General features: G+C 63.7%; 1 protein-coding gene across 8 annotated transcripts; it reads right to left on the minus strand.

Annotated features, from left to right (window-relative positions):
- Positions 1-927: 927 nt before the first annotated feature.
- On the minus strand, positions 928-17,527 carry CPNE7 (copine 7). 8 transcript variants are annotated; one of them, XM_086688595.1, is made up of 15 exons: positions 17,260-17,504; positions 15,196-15,327; positions 12,468-12,542; positions 12,241-12,315; positions 11,526-11,609; positions 10,767-10,856; positions 10,540-10,638; positions 10,114-10,200; positions 9,719-9,778; positions 8,657-8,790; positions 7,113-7,167; positions 6,544-6,595; positions 6,315-6,448; positions 2,325-2,561; positions 928-1,639 (listed from the first exon to the last, which is right to left on the minus strand). In XM_086688595.1, the coding sequence occupies exons 1-15, from the start codon at positions 17,431-17,433 to the stop codon at positions 1,454-1,456; spliced, it is 1,674 nt and encodes a 557-aa protein (XP_086544721.1). In that variant the 5' UTR covers positions 17,434-17,504; the 3' UTR covers positions 928-1,453. The 8 variants fall into 8 exon arrangements, with proteins under 8 accessions (XP_086544721.1, XP_086544720.1, XP_086544722.1 ...); XM_086688594.1 differs by having other exon boundaries at positions 15,196-15,378; positions 17,260-17,503; XM_086688596.1 differs by lacking the exon at positions 9,719-9,778 and having other exon boundaries at positions 15,196-15,378; positions 17,260-17,512.
- Positions 17,528-19,270: the final 1,743 nt, after the last annotated feature.

A 19,270-nucleotide genomic window follows, 5' to 3' on the forward strand; every position in this document is an offset into this window, starting at 1 on the left:
CAGTCCAGTCATACAGGACTCGGTGGCTGGGTCAGGACACAGCTCACACACCCTCCCGTCTTGGGGCCCACAGCCTCCCCCACCCTATGGCCCTGCTGTCTCCCAGTGTAGATGGAGGGGGCTGTTTCTCCGGTGTCCTCTCCATCCCCAAAGAGACCAACATCGTCCCTTCCGGAATTCAGCAGTAGCTAAGTTACCATGGCAAAAAGCCTATTATCTCTCCCTAACAGGAGATGAATCAGAAGCTAAAAATAGGTCTCCAGAGTGAGTGGGTGGATGGATGGATGGACAGATGGACGGACAGGTGGACGGATGGATTGGTAGATAAATGAGGGCGAGAAGGGTGGATGTGTGGGGAGATAGATAGATGGACGGATGGACAGGTGGATGGATGGATGGATGGAGGGATGGATGGAGGGATGGGTGGACAGACAGACGGATGGATTGGTGGATAAATGGAGGGTGAGAAGGGTGGATGTGTGGGGGGACAGGTAGATGGATGGATGGAGGGATGGAGAATGGGTGAGTGGGTAGGAGAGAATAGATTCAGGGTCAGGATAGTTTTGTTTTTTTTTTTCCCCAGACAACATATTCCAGGGGAAATCTCAATCAGAAGCCCACCCCCGGAGGGCCCGGAGGCTTTGACAGGTGGTGCTCCTTCTCTGACAGAGTGTGTAGCATGGAGCGCATAGTAGGTCCTTGTAAAGTTGAGTTGCAAGTTCAAGGCACCTGGGTTCCTGCCTGGCGGCCCCTCTCCACCTGGGCCTGGCTGATTCCAGGCAGTGGATCAGGGGGAGGGGCAGCACTGCCTCCCGGCATTCCCGAGCGGCTCCTCCCTTCAGTCCGGGAAGGACCCCGAGAACCTGAGTCTAGAGAACCCCTGTCCCAGGGTGGGGGCTGGGAGGGGGCAGTAAAGGCACAAAGCACTTCGAGGACAAGGTGACACTTTATTATGCCTAAGCCCCCACCTGCGGACCCCAAGGCCTGGGTGCTGAGCTGGGGGAAGCAACAGGGGAGAAAGGCAGGAAGAAAGAGGAATCTGACCGGTCAGGAGCTCTGGGGGCACCCCGGTCTCCCCCACAGCTGGGATGCAGGCTGCGGGCCCCTCCTCGTGAGAACCAGATGCGAAGCAGGACCCACCCCCCCCCCCCCATCCATAAGCTTCCCTTCGCGTTGGGCTGAGCTGCTGGGGCCTCCTCCTGCTCTCTCAGGGAAACCTCCCCACCCCCTGACCCTACACACCTGCCTGGCTGGGGCAGGGCCAGGCATGGGGGGCTACCACCCGCACCCCACACCTTCGGCTCCTGTTTCAGGGTTCCCCGGGCCTGGATTTGTTCATCCTTCAGCCTTGGGGGCCCCCAGAGGCTGGTCTGGGCAGCAGGGTCACAGGAGGGTAAGAGGTGGGCCTGGGGGCGGGGTACAGGAGGGCTCTGGAACGTGTGGGGGGGAGGGCCTAAGGCACCCCAAGGGTGCTTGAGACAGAGACTGGCCGCACTCCTGGCTGCCCTGCCCTCTCGGGGCCAGCGTCGTGGGTGTGGGTGCCGAGGCCTCTGGGAGGCAGCTCCCTGTAGCTGAAGTATTCCACCACCTGCCTGGGCACCTCAGCCAGCACACACTTGGCCAGCGCCGCCGGGGACGCCTTCAGAGCGGGGACAACGTGGTTACGTCACAGCTGGGGGCCCTCCAGACCCTCTTGCCCCCGAGCTGCTCAAACCCCAGCGTCACCCTCTAGCGGTGGTGGAATCTGTCCCAGTGGCCGACCAGTAAGTCGCCTGGTGGCCAGGCAAGCCTTTGTGACACCCGGAGTGTAAGGTTGCCCTGCGCACAGCGCTGGCATGGGGTGACCTCGGACGGGCTCCAGGCACCGTCCTGAGTGGGGCCCCTGCGCCCCCAGGGCCCTGCCACCCCTCCAGGCACACAGTCAGAGGCAGGAAGGAGGTGGGTTGTACCCATCCCCCGTCCTGTAAAGCCCCGTGAGTGTGTCCACTGGCCATGAACTTCCTGCGTGTGTCTGTCTCACAAAGGGTCTGAAAGTGCTAGAAACTGTGTGGTGCCCTCCCAGGAGCCCACCGTGCCGCCCTCTCTCGTATGTGTAGGCTTGATGTTTTCAAAATAGGAAGGTTTCTAGCTGCTCAAAAGTGGCCGAAATCCTGCTCACGACAGGAGCGGGGGAGTGGCCTGGGAGCCTGGCAGCTCCCCGGAAGGCAGGCCTGTGACCCGCCCCACCCCTGGAAGGCAGGCCTGTGACCCCCACCCCCCGAAGGCAGGTCTGTGACACCCCCCTCCCCGGAAGGCAAGCCTATGACGCCCCCACCAGCACTCACGCTCTTGAGCTCCCGGAAGGGAACAAACTGCACGATGTCGCGGAGCGCCGGCTCGCCCCTCGGGGAGCGCAGGATGCCCTCGTCCCCGTCCAGGGTCTGCATATCCGTGAAGTCAGCGTTGCCCACCCCCACGATGATGATGGACATGGGCAGGTGGGAGGCACGCACGATGGCCTCCCGGGCATCTGCCATGTCGGTCACCACTCCGTCAGTGAGGACCAACAGGATGTAGTATTGCTGGGGATGCAGGGACAGAGTGGGCACGGGCCACCCCCCACCCCTTCCTCAGGCCCCTGGGGGTTGCCTGGGGGCCCTTCAGGGCCAGGTGTCCCCCCGGGGCAACCCCACGTCCCCCAGCCAGCTCTCCCCTCCCCCAGCCACCCGGAAGCCACTGCAGGCATGCCTCGCTGCTGGTTTTCAGGCTTTTCGGAGATTGTTGTTTGCTAAAGGGCGATAATCACAGTCACAATACAACTTGAGCTCATGCCCCCCTCTGTGCCCGATGCTTCTCATCTCCCAGCCCCCCCTCCCCCGGCCTCAGCCTCTTACAGATGGAGGGGCTGAGCTGGTGGAGCCTGGGTCTGAACCCAAGCCTGAGGCCGGAGAAGGAGCGACCTGATGGGGCCTCCTACACCCTGTAGGTGACCCGGGGCCCAAGGAACAATTGAGAAAGGACAACTCTGGTACAGCTGGGCCAGGTGCCCTGGGCGCATCTGCACAGACGGACCGGGTCTTGTTTCAAATAAAAGTCCATTTCCATTGTTAAAAAAACAAAACAAAACCAAAACAGAACTACTAAAAATCCGGACAAGAGAAAACATAAAGGAGAAGAAAGAACCACCCGGCCCAGTGGGCGCTGGCCCTACACCACCACTTGAGGGAAGGACCAAGGGCAATGCGACGGGGGGCCCCTGCCACCCAATCCCCGCTCCCTCTCTGAGCCCCAGACCCGTGGGACGAGTGGCCTTGTACTCGGCAGTCTCCCGGCAGGACCCAGCCCAGCCCTCAGCCCCACATAGGCGGCCCCTCCTCGACAAAGCCCCCACGCCCTCCTCCTGCCCCCCAGCCTCGGTCCAGGGCCCCCTAAGACCTCACAGCCCCGAGCTTTGCCAGCTACTCAAACGCTGAGCTCCGTCACCCCCCACCAGAACGGCAGATTTGCTCTGAGGCCCCCGAGCTCGGGGCCTCCCAGGGCTGGGCAGTGGGTGGCTGTGGCCTGGCCCCAGGAGGCTGTATCTGCCTTGGAAAGAAGGGACCCTGCTTTCCCTCAGGACGGAAAGAGAGGAGAAAATCGGGTGGTCCCAGGTCACACCTAGCGCCTACGCACAGTATCAGCGCTGCTCTGAGAGGGGGTCTAACAGCCCACAAAACCCCGTGAAGCATCTCGGTTAAGATGCAGGCTCTGACCGAGGGGAGAAGCAGACGTGAGTGCCTCCTGGGGACATTCCTGTCACCTCGGGGGAAGTCTGAGCCCTGTTCACGGGAATCGGACGACAAGAATGTGGTGAATGCCACCAAGGGACACGGTCAGCAGAGTCCAGACCAGGAGACCCTACGGGACACACAAGCCGGCTGCGCAGTGCGGGAAGCTGGTGATGGGCAGAGTGGGGAGGGGAGGGGTCCACCAATCACACAAGGGGCCGTTTTAACCCTGCTCTGCCTGTGAAAACCACCAGGACATGAATTATCCAGCTGGACGTGCATATACCACCTAGGTATTTCATCCTAGGGGACCAACCTTGTCTTTCAGGGGAGACAGTGCATTGTAGCTATGTTTTATCTCTCTTCTGGGCATTCAGAGCGATATTTGCAGACGAAGCTATGTATCTAGGACTTGCTTCAAACTAATAGGGGAAGATGCCTGCTATCCTTGATTCCGGCCTGGATCCTGTGCCAGAAACGTAGTGCTAGGGAATTATAATCGGGGAAGTTAATGAAATTGGAACATATCCCATAGATTAGATAAAAGCGCAGTAGCTAAGTTACATTTCCTGAAATTGATATTTGTGCTATGATTATGTAAGAGGATACAGGGATAGTAGAAAATACACACCAAAACACTAAGAGGTAACCGGGCAAGAGGCTGCAGACTGTGGCTTCTGGGGGCTCTGTGCCTGGGAGAGAAAGTGTAAACTGTGGGGCTTCCGCAACACAGGATGAGAGACAGTCTAGCCGGAGTGTGGACAAGGGCAAGTCACGTGGTCAGGGTAAGGCTGAGGAACAACGCAGGTCAGGAGACCGGGACACCGGGCAGATCCGGGGACCACAGGCAAATGTGGACACATGGGGAAAGGCGTGCCATGGGAAGGGGGTCTGTTTCAATGCCTTGGGCTTGGAAGCTGAGCTGCGGTTGTGCACAGAATGTCCCTGCTGCTGGGGGCGGAGGCGCCAGGAGGCCAGCAGCCAACTCTCAAACGGTTTGGAAAGAAAACAATAGTAGCATACACACATGGAGAGAGAGAGGGAAGGGGGAACCAGGTGGGAGGAAGGCGGGAGGGAAATGGAGGAAGGAAGAGGGGGGAGGGAAGGAGGGGGAGGGGAGGGAAGGAGGGGGAGGGAAGGGAAGGGGGAGAGACAAGGAGGGGGAGGGAGGGAAGGAGGAGAGAAGGAGGGGGAGGGAGGGAAGGAGGGGGAGGGGAGAAGGGGGAGAGGAGGAGGGAAGGGGGGAGAGAAGGAGGGGAGGAAGGGAAGGAGGGGGAGGGGAGAAGGGGGGAGAGGAGGAGGGAAGGGGGGAGAGAAGGAGGGGAGGAAGGGAAGAGGGGGGAGGGGAGGAAGGGGAGGGAGGGAAGAGGGGAGAGAGAAGGAGAGGGAGGGAGGGAAGGGGGAGAGAGAAGGAGGAGGACGGACGGAAGGACGGGGAGGGAAAAAGGGGAGGGAGGGAAGAGGGGGGAGGGGAGGAAGGGGAGGGAAGAAGGGAGAGAGAAGGGGGGGGAGGGAGGGAAGAGGGGAGAGAGAAGGAGGGGGAGGGAGGGAAGAGGGGGGAGAGGAGGGGGAGGGAGGGAAGAGGGGGGAGAGGAGGGGGAGGGAGGGAAGAGGGGGGAGAGGTAGGGAGGGAGGGAAGAGGGGGGAGGGGAGGAAGGGGAGGGAGGGAAGGGGGAGAGAAGGAGGGGGAGGGAGGAAAGGGGGAGAGAGAAGGAGGAGGATGGACGGAAGGACGGGGAGGGAAAAAGGGGAGGGAGGGAAGAGGGGGGAGGGGAGGAAGGGGAGGGAAGAAGGGAGAGAGAAGGAGGGGGAGGGAGGGAAGAGGGGAGAGAGAAGGAGGGGGAGGGAGGGAAGAGGGGGGAGAGGAGGGGGAGGGAGGGAAGAGGGGGGAGAGGAGGGGGAGGGAGGGAAGAGGGGGGAGAGGAGGGGGAGGGAGGGAAGAGGGGGGAGAGGAGGAGGGGGAGGGAGGGAAGGGGGAGAGAAGGAGAGGGAGGGAGGGAAGAAGGGGGAGAGAAGGAGGGGGAGGGAGGGAAGAGGGGGGAGAGGAGGGGGAGGGAGGGAAGAGGGGGGAGAGGAGGGGGAGGGAGGGAAGGAGGAGAGAGAAGGAGGGGGAGGGAGGGAAGGGGGAGAGAAGGAGGGGGAGGGAGGGAAGGGGGAGAGAGAAGGAGGAGGACGGACGGAAGGACGGGGAGGGAAAAAGGGGAGGGAGGGAAGGAGGGGGAGGGAGGGAAGAGGGGAGAGAGAAGGAGGGGGAGGGAGGGAAGGGGGAGAGACAAGGAGGGGGAGGGAAGGGAAGGGGGAGAGACAAGGAGGGGGAGGGAGGGAAGAGGGGGGAGAGGAGGGGGAGGGAGGGAAGAGGGGAGAGAGAAGGAGGGGGAGGGAGGGAAGGAGGGGGAGGGGAGAAGGGGGAGAGGAGGAGGGAAGGGAGGGAAGAGGGGGGAGGGGAGGAAGGGGACGGAGGGAAGGAGGGGGAGGAGGGAAGACCATCCCCTGGCCCCAGGCCCCCCACGGCACACACCCCTTCTAAAACACCCAGCCCCCAGCGCACCACCTGCCCCAGGTACCTACGGAGGCCTCCCCAGTGCTCTCCTCGGCCGCTGCCATGCGGGCCACCTTGGAGATGACAGGGGCCACGTTGGTGGGGCCATAGAGCTGGACCCTGGGCAGGCAGTTCCGATAGGCCTCCACCACGCCCTGGATCCCTACAGGGGAAGGAGGGTGAGTCCGGCCCGGCGCACGCCGCACCCGCCCCTCCACCCCCCCCCCCCCCCCACCAGGCCTGCCTCGTGCCCTTTACCTTCACACTCATCGTCCTCAGGGTTGAAGTTGATGGCAAAGTCATGGGACACCTGGGTGGGCACAGAGGGACTGTCAGCTGGGTGACCCCTCAGGACCCCCACACCCCCGCCTACGGGGGGCGCCGGTAGGTTTGCAGCCCCCGGGACCAGCATGTGGAAAGAGCCTCGCGGAGGGAGCACCCCGGGTCAGAGGGCAGACAGGAGGCCCCAGGCTTTGAGTTGCATTAACCAAGAAGTCCCTCCCGCCACGTTTTCGGGCTGAAGCCAGGTGAACTGCTATTTGCGGCTGAAGATTCCAGACTCGTTCCCCTTCTCCTGACAGAGACACGCAGTTTGTGTGCGGTTCTCCAGAGGTCACTAGTGCTGGGTGACCAAGGTCAGCCTCTCTGGCCGCAAGCGCGGGGTCTCCGCAATCTGCCCACTGTCACTTAGGAGTCGGTTCCCAGCAGTGAGAGGCAGAGGCAGCAGGTGACCCAGGACGGCCTGTGCTGGGGAGAAGCAGCAGGGCCCTGGGGGGCCCCCCCGGCAGAGGCAAGGGGGTGCGGTCCCGGTCCCCAGGCTCCCCTACCTCATACTTGGGAGGGATCCGTGCTCCAAACCCCAGAGCAGAAAATCTCTTGTCACTGGAAAAGAAGCAATGGCCTCTCACACGGGCGCCCCTGACTTCCCTGAGGGCGGGGCGGGGGTGCTTTCGGGAGACGTTCACCAGAACCAGGACAGCCAGGCTCTGATCCACCCCCGGGTGACCAGGCCCAGGCTGACACTTTCCCGAGGGGCTGGCTCTGCTCCGAGCCGCATGGGGGAAACTGAGGCACTGAGCAGTGAAGACACCCACGCAGGGGTGGAGCCGTCTCCTCCGTCTCTGTCTTTGCTCTGGGAGCAGCAGGTACCTCCTGGGGAGGCAACCAGACCCTGGGAAGGGTTGGCCTCCTGACTTGGGACCTCCGCTGTCTGCCACCCACCCCGACAGCCTTCTGTTCGTCCATGGCCTCAGTTTACTGGTCTGTAAAGTGGGACACAGATCCCCTGTGTGTGTGTGTGTGTGTGTGTGTGTGCGCGCGCGCGCGCGCGCAGGGTGAAAGCCATGTGACTGAGGCCCAGCCCCATGTCAACACATGCCAGTTTTGACCCGAGCTTCACCTCAGAGATCAGCCACGCAGGACATCGGGTCTGGCCCGTGGAGCGAGCCCCACCCACCGTGGCCCACGCACTGCCAGCCTCAGGCAGGTTCCTCTGGTCAGTGCAGAGTCATGATGACCCTCCGGGCCCAAGTCTGCGCTGGAGTCCAGGGAGGCAGGGAGGCGAGGGGCAAGTGGGGGGTAGGGGCCGCACCTGTCATCGTCCTGGGCACAGGGTGATGGGGGGGCAGGGCGGTACCTGTCATAGTCCTGGGGACAGGGTGAGTGGGGGGTGATCCATACCTGTCATCGTCCTGGGGACAGGGCTAGTGGAGGGTCAGGGACCACACCTGCCATAGTCCTGGGGACAGGGCCAGTGGGGGCAGGGCCACACCTGTCATCGTCCTAGGGCCAGGGCAGTGGGGCCAGGGCCGCACCTGTTATCATCCTGGGGACAAGGCCAGTGGAGGGGGACAGGGACCACACCTGTCATCGTCCTGGGAACAGGGCAGTAAGAGCAGGGCTTCACCTGTCATAATCCTGGGGACAGGGCTAGTAGAAGGGCAGGGACCGCACCTGTCATAATCCTGGGGACAGGACAGTGGGCGTGGGGCCACACCTGTCATCACCCTGGGGGCAGGGCAGTAGGGGCAGGGCTGCACCTGTCATAGTCCTGGGGACAGGGCCAGTAGGGAGGGGGGGAACAGGGACCACATGTGTCATAGTCCTGGGGACAAGGCCAGTGGCGGGGGGGGACAGGGACCACACCTGTCATAATCCTGGGGACAGGACAGTGGGGGTGGGGCCACACCTGTCATCGTCCTGGGGACAGGGCAGTAGGGGCAGGGCCGCACCTGTCATAATCCTGAGGACAGGACAGTGGGTGTGGGGCCACACCTGTCATCGTCCTCGGGACACGGCAGTAGGGGCAGGGCTGCACCTGTCACAGTCCTGGGGACAAGGCCAGTGGCGGGGGGGGGGACAGGGACCGCACCTGTCATAGTCCTGGCAGATCTCTCCCACGGCCACCAGGGCCTGCAGGTACTCGTTGGGCTGGAAAGGGTTGATATAGTGCAGAGAGCAGCTGTTCCGCGGGTCACCGTTGGAGGCTGTGAAATCGATGGCCACCTGCAGAGACCCGGGCTCATGAGCCGGGGGCCCCTCTCCCACCTGGGCAGGACTAGGCACCCAGAGCCCCCATTTGACAGGCAGGGGGAAGGAGGCGTGGGGAACTGCCTGGTGAGGGGTGCAAACTAGAGCAGTTCCCCGGGGCCCGTGGGAGGAGACTCCTGAGGTGACAGTCCCAGGGCCGGGCTCTGTGCTGGGGCAAAGGGCACCCTGGGGACAGTGGGCACTGGCGCTGAGCAGCAAGCCCGGACCCTGCCAACCCCGTCTACGCAGATCCCCAGGCGGCAAGAAGCACCACGCGGGTGATATACCGGCCCACGGCCCAGGGCGTGGTCACAGAGCCCCGAGCAGCTGCAGCCAAGTGCCCTGGGCACAGGGCGGGCTGCTGGCAAGGGACCCATGCCATGACCAGGCGCATCTCTTCTCTGCTGCCGCTCTGCCTGGGCAGGGACTGCGAGTTCAAGCCCCGGGCTGGGGTCCCCACGCAGCCCCGCTGGGACGCTTCCCTCAGGCCAATCTGGCTGCCGCTGGGTGGCAAGACCCGGACCCGTGCAGACACGAGCGAGCGGTGAGGCGACACAGAGGCACGGACGCCGGGCTCTCCCGCCCCACTGACACCCACAGCTCCGGACCGGAGCCACCGCCGTTGGGTCTTGTGGCTTCTGGCGCTGTCCCCGGCCGCCACAGGTGCCACTGCATTCTTGCCACACACGTCTTCCTGTCACTGCTCTCGTGGAGGGTGACCCCGGGCAGCTCCTGAGACCCAACTACCCACTTCATCTGCACGGGAAGGGCCCCGAGCCCGGGCAGGGGCCTCACTGTACCCACTTCTGCACATCCGCCCCGGGCCCCGGGCCAGGCTCCGAGTTACATCCAGGGTGGGCAGGGCGCCCGGGCTCTGCTGGTGTGGAGGGGCCCGTGCACTCACGGTGAAGTGAATCTGACAGCCGCCCATGATGTAGTCCAGGAAAGAGTGAACCCTGTAGGACTTCCAGGCAGGGAGGTCGGCAGGGTCCGCCCAGGACGCCCCACACCCTGAAACTGAGGCCGGAGCCCCGGGGACCTGCCCTTCTCCCCCAGCTCTCTGCCTGGGGCAGCCCCCCCCCCATTCCCCTCCTCTGTCTCCCCCTCCCGTCCATCCCTCCCACTTCCCTCCCACACGTACTGGGGACCATCAGACCCCTGTCGTCCATCTGACAACGGGGAGATTTGCAGGGAGGGGTGCGCCTGTGCCCCGTTGCCTCTCTGTCGAGTTTAGGTGGGAGCCAGCCCCCTCCCCACTGTGGGTGAGTGGGGCGTCTGCGGGCAGGGGCCGCAGCTCACCTTCAGATCTGCCAGGATGACCACCCCAGAGTTCTTGTAATTACGCTTCTTCTGCCTGTACTTGGCATTCACGCAGTCCCACTGGGCCTGGGGCACAGGGAGAGACAGAGACCCCCACCCCAGAGCGCCAGTGCCCAAACCCCGCTCCAAGGGGGCAGGGAGGCCTCAAAACCCCAGCCCCGGACGGCATTTTTCCACCTGTAACACAGTGACTGTCGTCCCTACTCTGGCCACCCGGCAGGCGTGGTCCTCGATCTCGGGGGTTTGCCGACAATAGCAATTTCTGGGGCCGACTCAGCTCAGGCTGGTGCCCTGCCTGCTTCTTGAGGCTCCTCCCAGCGATCCCTTAGCAGATGGGGCAGGGCCCCACCTTCACCCTGTTTCCACCCTGTTTGGGGGGGCGGACAGGGAGGGGCCCCAGCTCACCTGGTCCTCCCCAAAGGCTTTCTGCATTTCCTCAAAGGTGGTGGAGAATTCCCCGATGAAGTCGTGCTTTCCGCGGGAGTCGTGATCCCAGACGAGGCACTGGGGAGCCCAGGCCCCTCAGGCCACCGGCCCCTCTGGGCCCCCCACCTGGACGTCTCCATTCCCCTGCAGCCGGGCCAGCCCCCTGCCGCCCCCCACCTGCCACCCCCCCCCCCCGCCACCCCCACCTTCAGAGGCCGCGTCTCCTCACAGCTGCACAGGTTGTTCAGCGACACCTTGAAAGGCTCCCACACGGGGCTGAGGTTGTCCTTCACCACCTGTGGGCCGGGGGTGGGGGGGCCGGCTCAGGTTCCAGGCAGGACTGAGGGCCCAGGACCCCTGTAGTTCTGAACCCGGTCCTTCAGGAACCACCTTCGTAACTTGTGCCACGTTCCTGGACCCCCTGGACCCCCAGCTTTTTCTTTAAATAGCCTCTTTTTTTTACTCAAATTAATTTATCTCACAAGCAAATGTTCTTGGGGCGCCTGGTGGCTTAGTTTGTTGAGCGCCTGACTCTTGGTTTTGGCTCAGGTCACGGTCTTGACATGGAGCCCTTGTCGGACTCGATGCTGACAGCTCAGAGCCTGCTTGGGATTCTCTCTCCCTCCCTCTGCCTCTCCCCTGCTTGCACGTGCACACGCACTCTCTCTCTCCAAATAAATATGCTTCAAAAAAAAGGAAGCGCTCTCTCACTGCTGTAACTAAAATGCCATCTCACCCGTAGGCGGGGACAACAAAACACAGTTGTGGATTCTGGTGGCAGACGGCCTGGCCTGCTGGCTCCCTGATGCAAGGAGCTGGGTGCTGGGGGTGAAGGCCCCCGCAGCCGTCGGGGGGCTGGGAGGACCCGGGGTGGGGGGAGACGGGCTGGCTTCTGCCCCTCTCTTCTCATTCCCGTCCCCAAAGTTCTGCAGGGGATGTCAAGGTGCAGGGCAGGGAGCCCTCACCTCGGTCCGGTACACCAGCTGCTCACTGCCATCGTCATTGACCCGGTATAGCTCCAGGAAGGGGTCTGACTTGCTGAAGAGGTCCTGGAGGAGGGGCAGAGGCTGCGCTTGGTCCTGGAGGGGGGACAGAGGCTGCACCCCTGGAGCCTCTATCTCCTTAGCTAGGAAATGAGGGCACGACCCTTCCCAAGAGCCTCTCAGAATGATCCAACGCCTTGTCCTCCCCTCTAGAGCCTTCGCTGGCCCCCCAGCAGCTTTGTTGTAACTCCCGGGCCCGGGCCCAGCCTCCCTCCAGCCACGTGTGCACACCCCCAGCTGGTACCCCCACCGCCCCTGCTCCTCCCCCCCAGGGGACGGCCTCCACCAGCTGAGACCCTGCACTGGGCCCCCACCCTGTGTGAGCACCCGACGGAGCCAAGCTCACGGCCAGTTCTTCCACTGTCCGGATGGTGACCGCCCTGAGCATGTGTCCCCGTCACTAAACAGGGGCCACGAGTGCCCCTGCCTCAGGAGGCATGAGCACTTACAGATGTGGCAGGAAGGAGCCCAGGGCACAGGAACAATGGTGACAGGGGTGGCCGGCCCCACGGGCTCCGCGTGCTCCTCACTCAGCAGCCCTGTGTCTGTGGCGTCAGGAGGGCAAAGCTTGGGGCGGGGGGGCGCTCGTGGCGTCGGCGGTACGTGCCCTGGGCCCACGCGGGCAGCCTCCACTCACCTTGTCGTCCAGCTTCCTGGCCCGGAAGGACAGCTCCACGTAGCCATTGTTCCCGGAGATGTCCTCAGCTGTCACCTGGGAGGAAAGACGGGGCTCCGAGCTCCACAGGCCCCCAGGGGGCCCGGGGCCTCGCCAGCTGCCTTCGGGGCAGGCCTCTGAGAGCCACGAGGAGAAAGGGGTGGGGTCTGCGGGGTGGAGGGGCTGGGCGGGAAGGCGGGCGGCCTCACCGTGATGGTGGACTTGCCGGCATTCCTGCCGAACCTGAGCAGCAGGGCACGGGTCACCTTCTTCTGGGCCACAATCTGGAAGTCAGAACAGCCAGGGAGGGGTCAGCTCCCGTCCCCCCCCACCCCGGGCACGCCGACCCGGCCCTCAGTCTCCCTGGGCAGCCCAGCTCCTCCAAATCAACGCCCCAGGGCCCCACGCCCTCCCTTGAATCGCTCGGCCACCTGACATCCCTCTGTGTGGCCACCACCCCTCAGCCCGGACCTGGCCCTCGTGTCAGGAGGGGAGACAGGCTCAGTGAGGAGGCACCGCCTGGGGCCACAGCCCCACATGCTGGGCCAGGAACGCCCACCCAGCCCCAGCTCCCCAGCAGCTCAGAGAGGCTGTGTGGGGTGTCCCCGGTCCCTGCCCCAAGGGCAGCGAGGGGCTTCAAACAGCCCCCCGGCCAGCAGGGGGCCGAGGGGGTTCCTGGGCGCCACACTGGACTCCCGGCTGTGGAGGTGGCAAAGGGTCGGGAGCAAGAGTGCGACCCGGCTCCCCACCACCCTGTGCGGCCTCCCCGTGGGCTCCCCCTGCCCCTGCCCACCTGGGCCACCCCCTCCCCTTCACCTGGCCCTCATTTGGCCACAAGCCCCTAACTGGGGCCCAGAGTTGACACAGGGCAGCTGTATGCAGCCAGGGCACCTGCTCACCAGAGGGCAGCACTGAGGCAGTAGGCGCCCTGGTCTGTAGAAGAGCTCAAGGATGACAGCCCGCACCCTCCCCCCGCCCCACGGCTGCCAAAGTGCCCATGACTTCGTAGGGGACTCCACTCGTTGCTGGCCAACGCAGAAACACGCGCTATCGCCATGGTGACAGCACCCCCGATGCTCATCAGTGCTCACCTGGCCCCACCTGCAGCCAGCTCCCGGAGCGGGGGCGACCGTGCAAAGTGAGCTAAGTCCAGACAGCACACGGCGTATTCCCAGCCACCCGCCCCTCGGCTCCTGCCTACCTAACGGCTTCCGAGCACACGGGAACATTGCCTGCGTGCCGGAAGGTCAAAACGGGCTAAGGGTGGGAAAGCTCTCCGCAAGGTGTGAAGGGAGGGAGCCCGTGTGGCCCCAGGTTCTCCCACTTACGGGCTGCACGGCTACGGGCTCTCCGATCAGGAGAAGTGGGAAAGCTGCTGTGTGAACCAGTGTATGGTCCATAAGCTCTTTCTTCTTGGTCCCCTCAAACACCCACTGAGGTGCCTGATGCTTGGAGGTTCAGACAGGGGTCAGGGGCTTGCTCAAGGTCACGCAACTGGGGCTCAGGGCCACTGTCCATACCCTTGACCACTGACTGCAGCTGCCCCGAGGGCCGTGTCGGCCTCGATGGGCCTTGTCACTGTCTACAGTTTACAAGTCGGTCCCGACACGTGTGTGCTCACACATGTTTCTCCGTGTCCGTGCATGCATCCATACACGCGTCCGTGCACTCGTGCCCGTGTGTACATGCAGTCCGTGCATACGTGTCAAATCCCGCTCTGCTGCTGTGCAGTGATCCGTGCTGTCATCTATAAAATGGGATGACAGGGGGCCCACCCCAGACCAGCTCCGACGCAGACGGCCATGGGGATGAGTCATGCAGACATCACGCTGGGTGCAAGAAATCGGGCACAAATGAGAACACACTGTGTGATTCATGAACAGGAAGTTCTAGAACAGGCAAAACTAGCAGGGATGTGCTGGAGAGGTGGGGTCTGTAGGGTGATGTGAGCTGGTGACGGGCAAGAAGACAGGTGCCTAAACTCATCAACATCAACCCTTAAGGTCTCCGCGTTCTCCTGGATGGAAATCATGCCTCCGTAAAAAGGAAGCATCTCCCATAACAGGCTGAGAGCGAAGCGTGTGGCCTGCAGCCCGGTGCCCAGGCTGTCTCAGTGGTGGCTGGCAAGCACTCTTGCCATGCGGCTAACGGAACAGCTAGTGGACGGGACATCATCTGAGGACTGCAAACTGTCCCTCTGGTGACAGCAGCCCCCAGCGGGCTGGCCGGCCGGCTGCAGGGCGGAGCGGGGACACGTTGACGTCACAGGGTGGAAGTGATCTCGTGCCACGGCAGCAAAGAAAACAGCGCAGAACAGTAATAGAGTACGTACTTTGTGTTAAAATATATACGTATATACACACAGAGAACAAATACCCCCTCACGTTCTCACGCGAGAGTGTGAACTCGCGGACAGGCAAGGGTGCGTGTCCCATGGCTTGCCTTTCACTCTTCCTGAATTTTGAATTATATGAATGTGTTACCCAGCTCAAAACTACATATTTTTAAAACTAATAAGGAATTTTTTTTTAATTGTTTTTTAACGTTTATTTATTTTTTTGGGACAGAGAGACAGAGCATGAATGGGGGAGGGGCAGAGAGAGAGGGAGACACAGAATCGGAAACAGGCTCCAGGCTCTGAGCCATCAGCCCAGAGCCTGACGCGGGGCTCGAACTCACGGACCACGAGATTGTGACCTGGCTGAAGTCGGCCGCTTAACCGACTGCGCCACCCAGGCGCCCCAATAAGGAATTTTTAAGGGAAGTCACTATGGAGACGGGCAGAGCAGGATACTTGTCCCGGAGGGAGGGACCTCCGAGGAGCCTGGAGCACCGCTGTCCCCCACCCCCCCCCACGCCCCGCCCCCAGCCCTCAGCATTAGCCCAGCTGCACTTTCCACGCTCCAGGATCTCTCTTGCCCTCCTGATGGAGCCCACCTGCCCCAAGGTGCACTCCATGCCCCCAAGGAAGTCATCGTCCTGATAGCCAAGGTCGCTGGGTCCCCGGGTGTCATAGACCTCAAAGCGCAACTTCTGCACCTCCTCAAAGTAGTAGTCGAGCGTGAAGACCTTGGAGAACACAGGGTGCAGGCTGCTCCGGACCACTTCCGTTCTGTCCACCTGCAAGCAGCCAGTGTGGGGGCCCCACAGGAGTAGGTCCCCCCCGCCCGCCTCTCCCTAGCGCCCTGTGCCCGGCGCTGGCCCGCAGCCTCCGCTCACCTGCCCTCAGTGCTCCTGAAGGACTCACTTCCCTGGGAAGTCCCCCTCCCCCACCAACCTGCACTCTAATCCTCAGGACTCCAAACCCCACACGGCTTCTGGCCACCCCTGGGGGGGGGCACCTCCCTCCCTGAAATAAAGACCCCCACCCCTGTCCAGCCACAGGCTGCAGTCTCTGCATTTTCTCATGTCATGCCCACCACAGCCTGCTCCACCCCCGTCACAGATGGGGAAACTGAGGCTCGGAGGGGGGAAGGGTCCCGTGCAAAAGCAGTCCAATCAGGAACAGAGTTGGATCAGAATCCTGGGCTGGACAAACCCAAAATGGAGATCTCTCCCCAGCTGGGCAGGCAGGGAGACTGGGGTGGGGGGCAGAGACTCCCCCTGGGTGCCATATCTCTCCTACATCTTGGGCTCCTCTCTGTCCCCAAAGCACAGCCTAGCCTAGGGAGGGTCCCTCCAGTGTCCACAAACTCCCACGCTCTCAGATGGGGGGCCTTTGTGGGCCAGCCTTTCTCAGGGACATCTGCACCCAGTAGTGCCAAGGCCAAGAAACAAAGACTAACGGGAGGCTAGGGCACAGACACCCCTCGTCACAGATCCTCCCCAGTGTCTCCCCCCCCCCCCCGCAAAGACCCTGGGCTGGGGCAGGCCCTTTGCCTCCAAGGCCGAAGACGGGCAGGGTTTTGCGGCCCCAGGAGGCTGGTGGTCCAGAGACCACAAGAGACCGCATCAGGTCACGGCATCGGGGGAGCAAAAAGCAGGTCCCCAGAAGCTGGCGCCTGGAGCCTCCAGCACTGTGTCCTCACAGGTGGGGGCCCCACGGGTCTGCCTCCACCACGTCCTGCCCGCTTCCCCACCCAGGTCCTCCCCAGGGGGCGCGCTAGAGCACAGGGAGGCTTCAACCCCCAACCTCTCCAGCCCACAACCCGCCTTTCTTGGCCTTTCAAGGTGATGTGCACACAGGAGTGGTGACTGAGACAGCGCTTTGCACAACGCACAGGGCCCTGAGCTGTTGCCACGACCTGCACACGGGGAGGGCTGGGCTGGGGGTGACTAGGGGCAGCAGGCTGGACAGGCACCCCAGTGACCCCCAGGACCAGAAGGTATCACAGGAAGAACTGGGTCTGTGGGGAGCACAAACCAGACCCCAGCTGTCCCAGCCCGGCCACGTGCACTGCGCTGGGTCACCCGGGGCTCGGCACTCATGCTGGAGTCCGCAGGACCCTACAGGAGAGCAGGCGACTGGCTGCCCTCCAGGTGGGCCAGAGATCAATCTCTGGCTCCCTAGTGCCCCAGACTCTGTCAGCAGCTCCCCCTAACCCAGCAGCCTTGCCCGGCCCTCGGTGCTCCCTGGTCTGCGGTCTGGGTGCCTCTGCCTGATGGGTGAGGACCTGGCAGAGAAGTGTCCCTCCTGCATGCCCCGCAGGCCGGGGGGACCCACGAGCCCAGGCCCACCCTGTGTCACCACTCGAGCCACGCCACTCACTTCTGCAGCCCCCAGGCCCTTCTGTGCCCCTTAGGAAAGCCCCCTGCCAGCACCCTCAAGCCTGGGTGCCTCACTCTTGTCCCCAAGCCCCCCAAACGGGAACCTGCTCGCAACCGCACTGGGGTGCTCCCTCTCTCTACCTGGGGGTCCTCTCAGTCGCCTCCGGTCCAGCGCCCCCCAAGTGCCAGACACCCCCTCTCTAGACCCGGTCCCCTGCCCACCGCCTCCTGTCTCCGCGTCCGCAGCTCCAGGCCCCCAGTCGCCGCTGGGCTCGGCCCGGCTGGCGCCCCTACCTGCACCCACTGATTCTGGGACCGCAGCAGCAGCAGCACGCTGGGGTCGGACTTGGTGAGCGGGTCGCGGTCCAGCAGGTGGCGGCAGCTAAGCCGCAGCTCCACCCTGGAGGCGCGGGGCGCGGGCACCGCTCTGGGGGCCGCCGCCGCCCGGCGCTCCGAGCCCGCGCTCATCTCGGGGACCTGGCGCTCGGGGACCCGGCCGGGCGCACCGAGGGGCCGCCGCGTCGGGAATGATGGCCGGGCCAGGCGTGGCCGCGCTTCCCTGCACGCCCGCACACGTGGCTCCGGCGGCCGCCACCGCGCGGGGACGGCGGGAGGGGGGCTGGGGAAGGGGGACAGAGGAGGGGGCGGCGCAAGGGAAGAAGCCTGGGGGGGGGGGGGCCGGGCCGGCAGAGGATGGGGAGCCGTGGAGGGGCGGGACGCGGGCGAGGAGGGGTCTGCGGGAGGACAGACCCCGCCCTCAGTCCCGCAGCGGGGGTTGCCAGGGGTTCACCGGGTTCAAATTCTCGGGGTGGGGGGGTGGGGACCCGGCGGAGAGGTTTGGGGTCAGGGCAGGCAGCGCCCTCCCAGACCGCGCAGGCCCTCTGGGGTGGGGGCACTCGGCTGCCCCAGGGCCGGGGAGGAGGGGTCCAGCGCTCCCCGCCTTCCTCCCCAGGAGCCCATGTCGAGGCCCCGCGGCATCTGGTGATGAATCACTGCCATCAGCAAGCGTTTCCTGGGCACACACTGTGTGCCAGGCACCCCCTCGGCTGGGGCTGGAAATGAAAGAACAGGTCCCCACCTTCGTGGGACCTGTGGTCCAAGAGTGGGGAGCCCCTGCTGCCCTGGGGGTGTCGGGGCTGAGGGTCAGAATCTGACCGGGACAGTGCCTGGCGCCCTGCCATTTATCCGCTGCAGTCGTTTGCTGGGTGCCATGGGAGGGCCCCCCCCCCCGCCCCGCCCTGCTCTGGACCACCCGCAGCAGAAGGCCTGCAGAAGAGGAGGTGTTAACAGAGGCAGAAACCACGTCCCAACCCATTCTCTTTGCCAATTTTTGCCTAAAAATAGGGCCCAGATCTGGCCCCAAGCCATAGTGGGAGGGGGACAAGGAGAGGCTTTAAGGTGGACCGACAGGATGGGGTGGGGGGGGGGAGCGGAGACCCATGTCTGGCGTGCCTGGTTCTATGCCCTCGGGCTGATCAGGGCTCAGCCTTGGCCTCCTGGGCTGCAGAAGAAGATTCTGAGGCCAGAGGGCCTGCCAACGGCAAGACAGGGTCAGGCAGGAGAGGTCTTCCCGGCCCCTGTGCCTGGACGGCATCCTGCACAGAGATGACGGGACTGAACCCCAGGCACACCTGGAAGCCAAACGCCATGTGCCGGTTGGCAAAAAAAGGGAAATCCTCGCAGCTGGGGTTAGTGAGTTGGTCTCTAGCACAAGGGCCTACTTCCTGGGCACCTAGGGAAAGAGGCAAAGGGCAGTGAGACACAGAGAGGGATTTGAGACCCGTCAGTGCCCCGTTCTGCCCCATCCAGCCTCCCCGTCACTCCTTCTCGGGAGCCGGCACAGGGCCAGACAGCTTTGGGATCCAGCTGTCAAGGGCTAGCCACTCTCCACTGTGAGTAGCCTGGCCCCCCCGGGCCTTCTGGCCCCTGCATCTTTCCCAGACCGGCTTCTCGGAGCCGAGGGGAGTCGTGTTGGGCCCACCAGCCACGCACGTGGGCTTTTGGTGGTGGCTCTTGGGCTCACAGGCCCCAGGCCTCCCAGAGCCAGCTCCTCCGCGAGGCGGACCCACGTGCACGCTGGGCAGGGTCTCCTGGCCTCTCTGAACGTCCGTGGGACTAAGGGCCCGGGCTCAGGTGGGCACCCAGCATCACGCTGCCTGGCCCGGCCTCTCCTGCAAGGGCCCAGGGGCTTCCCTGCCGGGCTCCTCAGTCTGCCAGGACCCGGGGGACCTTCCCCTGAGGACCGGCTCCCCCAAACTCAACTTCCACGCTTGACCTCTGCAGCTGATGGGTGGAGGCTGTCCCG

Source organism: Puma concolor, chromosome E2 (assembly GCF_028749965.1).
Source record: "Puma concolor isolate L17-30 chromosome E2, mPumCon1.1.hap2, whole genome shotgun sequence".
In the NCBI taxonomy this organism is placed as follows: Eukaryota; Metazoa; Chordata; class Mammalia; order Carnivora; family Felidae; genus Puma; species Puma concolor.

What these genes read in the sequence shown, in the direction of transcription:
- CPNE7 (XM_086688594.1), bottom strand. Translation starts at nt 17,433, where the DNA reads ATGAGCGCGGGCTCGGAGCGCCGGGCGGCGGCGGCCCCCAGAGCGGTG. An exon ending in TGGAGTGCACCTTGGGGCAG is followed by an intron (nt 12,543 to 15,195) that starts GTGGGCTCCATC and finishes TCTGACTTCCAG; the next exon opens with ATTGTGGCCCAGAAGAAGGT. An exon ending in GCTGTCAGATTCACTTCACC is followed by an intron (nt 8,791 to 9,718) that starts GTGAGTGCACGG and finishes GGGTCTCTGCAG; the next exon opens with GTGGCCATCGATTTCACAGC.